Below are 7,220 nucleotides of genomic sequence, written 5' to 3' on the forward strand. Positions count from 1 at the left end.
GTTTATTCATGAACTTACTTGTTGGTCGTGATAGTATTTCGCTGATGCCAAAGTATTTAATAGCACACCGCGTGGTGACCAGCTAAACTTGTATCGTAAAGGATTAGAAGAACATTCTGGCGCAGGTAAACCGCCGCACCAAGATATGAAAGACTCAATTTTCCCACCAGCTTGCTTAACATTATCGAAACATTCTAAAGCCAATAAGTGGTCTATGCCGGGATCTAATCCTACCTCATTAAGTATAGTCACTTCTGCTGCTTTTGCTCTAATAATATTAAAATCAGCAGTTAATCATATACTTGGTTGTAATAATCATAATTTGTTTATACAAAAATAGTGTAATAAATATATGATAAATTAGTAATAAAGAATAAATTAGACGTGTACATATTAACGCGCGCGTAAAACATATTACGGAACACTTCTTAAATTAAACAGAAAATTAATACTTACTCTTCGTGCAAAGCTTTAACGTCTTCATTCGTATAACTTGCAGTTACTAAGTGTGTTTTAGCATTTATGCATACATTTGCAATTACGTGATGTAGAGAGTAAGGTAACAGCGAAACTACCACATCGGCAGATTCTACAATGTCATGTAACGTATCAGGTCGTTCGATTACATCTAGTAAAACTGGCTCTACACCAGGAAATTTATTGGCTAACACGTCTGCCTCTTCTTTAAATTGGGATGCAACAATTAAATGTATATTAGTGTCTCTGTGTAAATATTCAACCAAAGGAGCGGAGACATGTCCTGCACCTAAGACGACGACCTATTTACGAAAGAAATATACATAAATAATCGTGTTATCAAAATTGTCTAACGCATGGCATAGCAAGATGCGTCTCAGGAGATGTCCCAAATTTTGTCTCTTAATCAGAGAATGATTAAATTTAAAAAGAGATGCTCAAATTCAAAAAAAGACTTGGACGATTTCGTACCGTTTTACTTTGTGGTTCTCGATTATCTGCTTTGTGTTTACAGCGCTGATTTAGTAGTCTCAACTCTTGAATATATTCGAAATTAGGAGTTAACCGACCGTTCGATACTATTATTGCACCGTGTACTGCTGGACTAAAATTATGTTCTTCCAGTGACAGTTTTGCATCCGAGCGAATAATATCCAACGCATAAGGATATAAAAGATTGCCAAAGAAATCAGTGGATTCTTTCGGTAATTGAGTTGGCATATTGTCAATTGAACAAACTAACACTCCGGGGCCTTTAAAAGACTTAGTATCCTTGTTACGGTCGGCATCATATAAACAGAATGGTGTGTCAATTGTTGTGCATTCATTCATGAACCTATCGGAATTGTGAAAAAAGGATTCAAATTAATGTTAATTTTTATTAATATTTTTATATAGCTATAGTCTAAGCAATCGTTTGTCGTAAAAATATCTCCACGGATAGTGTTGGTAAATCTGTTAAAATTCTCACGTAGCTGTGGAATTATTTAAATTATTATTTTTGCATAACGATTTGAATCTTACTCGATGCTACCTCCAGGATCTGCTGATATGTCACAAATCGCTAACATCCTGTGAGGTAGAGCAGGAGCACCGACGCTTACTGATAGCCAAGGAGTGTAAGCTGGCCTTAATAAATATTTTGCGTCTGGTATTGTTAATAATTTAGGCGAATCAACAGCCCAATATATTCCATTAATTATCACTGATGCATACGGTGCAATTTTTTTGCTGAAAGTGGAAAGGTATCTCTCAGGATGCTTGTCACACTCGTCAGAATCAAAACCACCTCCTTCTTTTCTTTCTAGATGATGCCTTCGTCTTACCTCGCATCCGTATATTTTTGTTATATCTAAAACAAGTTTTTGTTAATTTAAATTTTCATTGAAACATTAACGAAAATATCCGTTAAATACAAACTGTGACAAGATTAATGAAGTCTGGCAAGATTGTAAAAACCGAAAGTTTGTATGACGTTTTAAAAGAATGTCGATAAGAAAATCGAATCTCATTCAGGGTTCACGACCTCAAATCAAAACAAATTCTTCCCCTTTATTTAAGAAATATCTCTGACAAGGAGTTCTCAACCAAATACAATAATCTTTTTTCATTTAAATACGTTTTACTTCGAAATGTAAAATGCTATCATATAAGACGCAAGGGAATACTATACATATGCATATCCAGGATTCAAAACATTCAGTGCAAAGAGAGCACTTAAACTTTTCAAAGAATGAAGTGAAAAAGAAAATACGAAAACAATTTTTTAACTATGTGCAATGCTCTAGAGACTTATAATTTATATCGAACTTTCGGATCCTTGGGTTAAAATTATGGCACGCAGAAAATTGTCTTAAGCAACGAACAATAAGAATAACAAATTGAATATTCCATAGGTTTATAATAAATAAACATAAAATTTACCGCCGTGTTCGGCAACTTTCTTTAGCATTTCAGGTGGTACGTATTCATGCGGAAGCTCTTGAAAAACTTCTTGACCGCCTTGACTAACATTTCCGCTACCAGTGAAAATGAATGTCAAGGGTCCGATTGATTTTGGCATGGCACCTAACGCTATTTCATATCCTACATCACGTATAGCTTGCCGTGCCATAGCGGAGTCTCTATAATTGTGCGCTGGTCCAATGTGCTGATTGAAATAAAGAATTATGATTTAATCCTTTTATCTTGAATATATTATAATTCCATTTTAAACTAATTTTCATATAGATATAGTACAGCATTCTCTCAATGAATACTCAATAAGCCCTTAGGGTAAATGCATACGTTGGATAAAGTACGGTATGACCAATTCAACATGATGAATTGAAATTTTTAGGAACAGAGGGAAGGAAATGAATGAATTGAAATTTCGGGAATTTATTTCTTCTTGACATGTTAATAAATATTTGTGTAGTTATATCTATCTCGAGAGAGTGCCAAAGATAAATCCACGCGCGCAGGTGAAACACATAAATATGTATGTATAGCTGGGGGCGAGACAGTAATACTCGTAAATTAGTGGTGTTGTTGTTGCTGCCCTTTACATCTTTAATTTTAATTAATTTGTACATAATTGGTACAATCTTAATGTTTCAATTTTTGTGCGAATATTTTATGAAAAATTTGACAACTGGAATTCCATGTATAATTGGATAGCTCAAAAGAAAAAAACTGAGTTGACAGTACGTCATCGCAACCTTTTTTGTTGCAGATGTAAGGGACAGCAAGCTTGTAGTTTTACGAAAGTTGCTATATCTCATCCCCGGCTGTAGGGGCTACAGGTGCAACATGACCATGAACACATGCGAAGCATGGATCCAGCAAATAGCATCAGCATAGATTCTACGCCTGCGTATATAAAACGTTCAGCGCACAAGAACCTGGGACCGGAAACGGAAGTCAGAAACCTAGCCGGTAAAGTTATAATGAATTATTCAGTACGCCAAAACCACAGAGCTTTTGATTAAGCGGCTTTTAATCGAATGATCTAATTAATTGACTTCAAATCATTCAATTAAACTATTTATAATTCTTAGTTTAACATTAAGGTAATCTCGGAATTGACTCCTTCAATCTATTCTAAACTTTAAAGTATAACTTATATTTTCCAGGAAGTTTCTTTTTTCTTTACTTTTCTTCCTTTCAAAAATCTTTTCCTATCTCTTTGTAATGTTAATTTCTTTATATCTTTATAAGCATTTGTATTTCACTTATACTCACAGTGACCGAGAGGACACTATAATTAATATGCAACTGTAGTTTTTAAAGAAGGATGATGTATAAAAAGTGTTTTATCATTCTCATTATCATTCATTTAGATATTAGAGAATAATACTAGCATATATTTATCTTACCATGAACGGCGTATGGTGTCCTAATGCAAGCAATCTCAGTCCGAGTCCATGTAATATGTTTACCATGCCAGCTACACCAGCATATTTACCAAAAGCGACTACTCTTTGTCCATTATTGTCCGTTAATTTTTCATAATCTAACAAACGTATATTCTTTTCAAGAAGAGCATCTAATAGAGGCATGTTGGTTTCTTGCGCCTTGATAGTATGAGAGAAGAAACAATAAGTTTTATTGGATATAAGTTGATCCACAGGAACTTGCTTCACTCCGAAAATAACAGAGGCAGAACTAATGTCCTCTTGTAATACAGCACCAGCAGCTTGATAGGATTGTGCAGGATAAGCTCTTCTATTACTGGGTTGCACAATTACTTTTACCCCTGCTCTAATTAATTGTCGAACATTCGCAGGTGCCAAGGGAGCTCTTCTTTCCCATACTGACTGATCCTCTCTTCTAATCGCTATTATTTTACCTTTTAAGGTCTGTAAAAATATTTAGCTAAACCTTATACATACACTATTATTAATCGTTAGTAATACGCATTTACGTATTCTTGCCTGTCTCTTACATTCATATAACGTGTTGAAGGCTTATGGATACGAATCATTAACAAATTCACGCTGAATTCGCACTTGGATAATTGTAAAAGCCTCATAATTTCTCTATGCAATCATTTAAAACTCTAAACACACAGTACTTAGATTTCACTGATTTAATAACATGTAAAACAGCAGAGGCACTGCAATGTAACGTGGTAACGTGTATTATAAATGATTTTGCACATATATTACTGTCTTGATATTACATAGGTCAGCGAGGTCAATGGAGAATTTAGTAAATCATTGATAAACTCAAAGTCAAGTCTTTATCAATACGACTTGACTTTTTTTAACCATTCGATTTTTACCAATATAATTAACTCATATTGGCAAAAATTTTATACAATAAAAATTATTATAATTTACCACACATATATCTAACAAAGCATAGAATTTAAACTTTCTAATATTTTACACCTATATTATATTGGATTAAGGAAGAAAGAATACGTTATGTAATGAAAATAAATTTTAATTAATTTATTTATTTATTTTTCTGTTTGTCACTGTACAAAGTATTTTTTCACGCATTACATGTACATGTTACATAGTGTTAAAGTAATTATGCTATGCTATAAAAACAAATTAGCAAATATCAATTAGATTGGGTTTTAATAGATAGATACATTTTATTTTTTATTGTTTGTTTGGTGGGATTGATTTTTTTCAGTATCTGTGTCATTACATTTACTAACTGTTCAGAAGTAAGACCGGTTTTCTTTGACTTAAACTTTTGCAATAATTCCGTTGTTGTCATCGGTTTACGCATAAGATAACGTCTGACTGCATCTTCCGTTATACCAGATTCACTGTAACATAATAGAAACATTTATTTTATATAAATGAAATTCTACTTACGTGTTTACATACACAACGTATACGATATATTATTATTTAACGAAATATACCTGGCTCCTGGAATATAAGAAGTTACTGGCACTAAATTAAAGTTGTCCAATTTCAATTTCTTTGCTTGCGATATATCTGGCGACCCCGCTTGCTTCCTCTTTAAAGAATCTGATATCCCAGCTGTAGGCGTTGCAGATCTTGAGCTATGCGCACTATTAGATTTTTTGTTATCTTTCTCTTTTACTGTATCGGATTCTGAATCAGAATCACTAGAAAAATCGCTAGAAGATTCTTTTCCCGGTGCAAGCTTCTTGGAATCTTTCTTCTTAGATTGTTTTTTCTTCTTTTTCTTATCTTTCTTTTTATCTGCATCTTTATTGGTCTTGTCTTTATCCTGAAAGAGTCAAAAGACAAATAATATTTTGATTGGAACGCATATATTGTTAATTTGAACAAGTTTATCTTACTTTGTCATCCTTATCTTTATGTTCATCATCTTCTTCTTTATCCTCATCACCATCCTTTTTATCTGCCTCTTCTTCATCTTCGTCTTCTTCATCAGAAGCAAGCAGTTTTCTTAGAGCATCCTCTTCTGCAACTGACTTAATTTCCTTTTGTTGTTCTAGTTCTGATTCAGAGTCAGAAGAATCAGAAATATAATCACATTCTCTTCCCTCTTCATCTCCATCATCGCTTTCTTCAAATGCTTCATCATCTGAAGCGTTCTTCTTCTTCTTCTTCTTTTTCGCAACCTCAACTAATAAAATCTTTATATTTATATGCTACAACGTGAACAATTGTATACAGGCGTAATTCAATCTACAATATTGGAATTTCTTTTTAAGTATTACAGAACCTAATTTTTAAGTATTAAATATAGCATGTACCTTTGCCTTTCTTCTTTTTCTTACTATCCTCTTCCTCAGAACTCTTTTTAGCTTCTTCCTCGTCACTACCCGAGTCATCATCGTCGGTGTCCATCCATTCATCCATTTCGGATATTTTTAAATCTTTCTCCTTTTTAGTAGGTTTCTTTCCTTTTCCACCATCTATTAACTCCTCGTCATCTGCACCTTCTTCATCATTTCTAAGCCTCTTACGCAACATCAGTGAAAAATAATTCATTACTTTATTCCTACGGCTAAACTCCTGTTCGGCTTCTTCTGCACTCAGTGCTTTATATCTCTGGATTGGTTGAAAATTATACCTAAATAATTTAAGTATTAATATTATTTCAAAAATATAATTAAATTTTCGAAAAGTTGTATGACTGTACCATTCGTGCAGAGGAAAAGCTTCTATAGCTCCATCAGCGGCATGTGTAAAAACGTAATACGCAGCATTTTCACTTACACCACCTTCCCTAATGCCTTTAAATTTTTTTCCAGTCTTTCCACCGGATTTTAAGATCCATGGCTGATCTTCTGGTTTGTACTTTCTGCTTGTAATACCAAATTTTTTTCGTCTAGCTTCTTCTCTCGCGTCTCGCCCAAATTCTGATCCTGCACCAAATTTTGGCATTTCCTCTTCTATTCCTTTATATTCCTTCATATTATTTTCCCGTTCCATTTTCACTTGTGTCCACTTTGAAAAATCTACGTTTAATGTTGCGTTAAAACGCATTACATTATGCTTTTTCTTGTTATTCCTGAAATCCAATATTTTACATAATAATACTAACTTTTAATATGTATGTAACTATGTTAAAAAACTACATACTTTGGTACTCGGATACTAAATTCCTGTACAGAAGGTGCAACTGAAACCTAAAATGTAAATTTAATTTCAATATATCTATATCAACATATTCATAAATATAAAAACTTCGAAGAACTATAACATATTTTAACTACTTTCGATCAGGTCGAATAATAAACAAGAAACATGTATGAGATGCCTTGTTTATTATCCATTTATGGTTTATATAAATTTTAGAAT

The 7,220-nt window shown here is 33.2% G+C and overlaps 2 protein-coding genes across 2 annotated transcripts in view; both read right to left on the bottom strand.

Moving 5' to 3' along the window:
* The window catches only part of LKRSDH (lysine ketoglutarate reductase/saccharopine dehydrogenase), a 6,809-nt gene extending 2,137 nt beyond the window's left edge, over positions 1-4,672 (bottom strand). Inside the window, exons 1-7 of the mRNA XM_018024207.2 lie at positions 4,403-4,672; positions 3,834-4,316; positions 2,401-2,626; positions 1,501-1,828; positions 949-1,312; positions 457-779; positions 19-268 (exon numbers count right to left, since the gene is read on the bottom strand). Of these exons, the coding sequence (XP_017879696.2) occupies positions 19-268; positions 457-779; positions 949-1,312; positions 1,501-1,828; positions 2,401-2,626; positions 3,834-4,316; positions 4,403-4,489 (2,061 nt within the window). The 5' untranslated portion in view covers positions 4,490-4,672. The remainder of the gene's footprint in view (positions 1-18; positions 269-456; positions 780-948; positions 1,313-1,500; positions 1,829-2,400; positions 2,627-3,833; positions 4,317-4,402) is intronic.
* A 217-nt stretch (positions 4,673-4,889) lies between these two features.
* Positions 4,890-7,096, bottom strand: LOC108624747 (transcription factor IIFalpha). Its single transcript, XM_018024233.2, has 6 exons — positions 7,002-7,096; positions 6,559-6,930; positions 6,170-6,489; positions 5,750-6,039; positions 5,342-5,676; positions 4,890-5,242 (listed from the first exon to the last, which is right to left on the bottom strand). Exons 2-6 carry the CDS (start codon positions 6,903-6,905, stop codon positions 5,029-5,031), a joined length of 1,506 nt encoding a protein of 501 aa, XP_017879722.1. The 5' UTR covers positions 6,906-6,930; positions 7,002-7,096; the 3' UTR covers positions 4,890-5,028.
* Positions 7,097-7,220: the final 124 nt, after the last annotated feature.

The sequence above is a fragment of the Ceratina calcarata genome, unplaced genomic scaffold (assembly GCF_001652005.2).
Source record: "Ceratina calcarata isolate Rehan_Ccalc_2016 unplaced genomic scaffold, ASM165200v1 scaffold1174, whole genome shotgun sequence".
In the NCBI taxonomy this organism is placed as follows: Eukaryota; Metazoa; Arthropoda; class Insecta; order Hymenoptera; family Apidae; genus Ceratina; species Ceratina calcarata.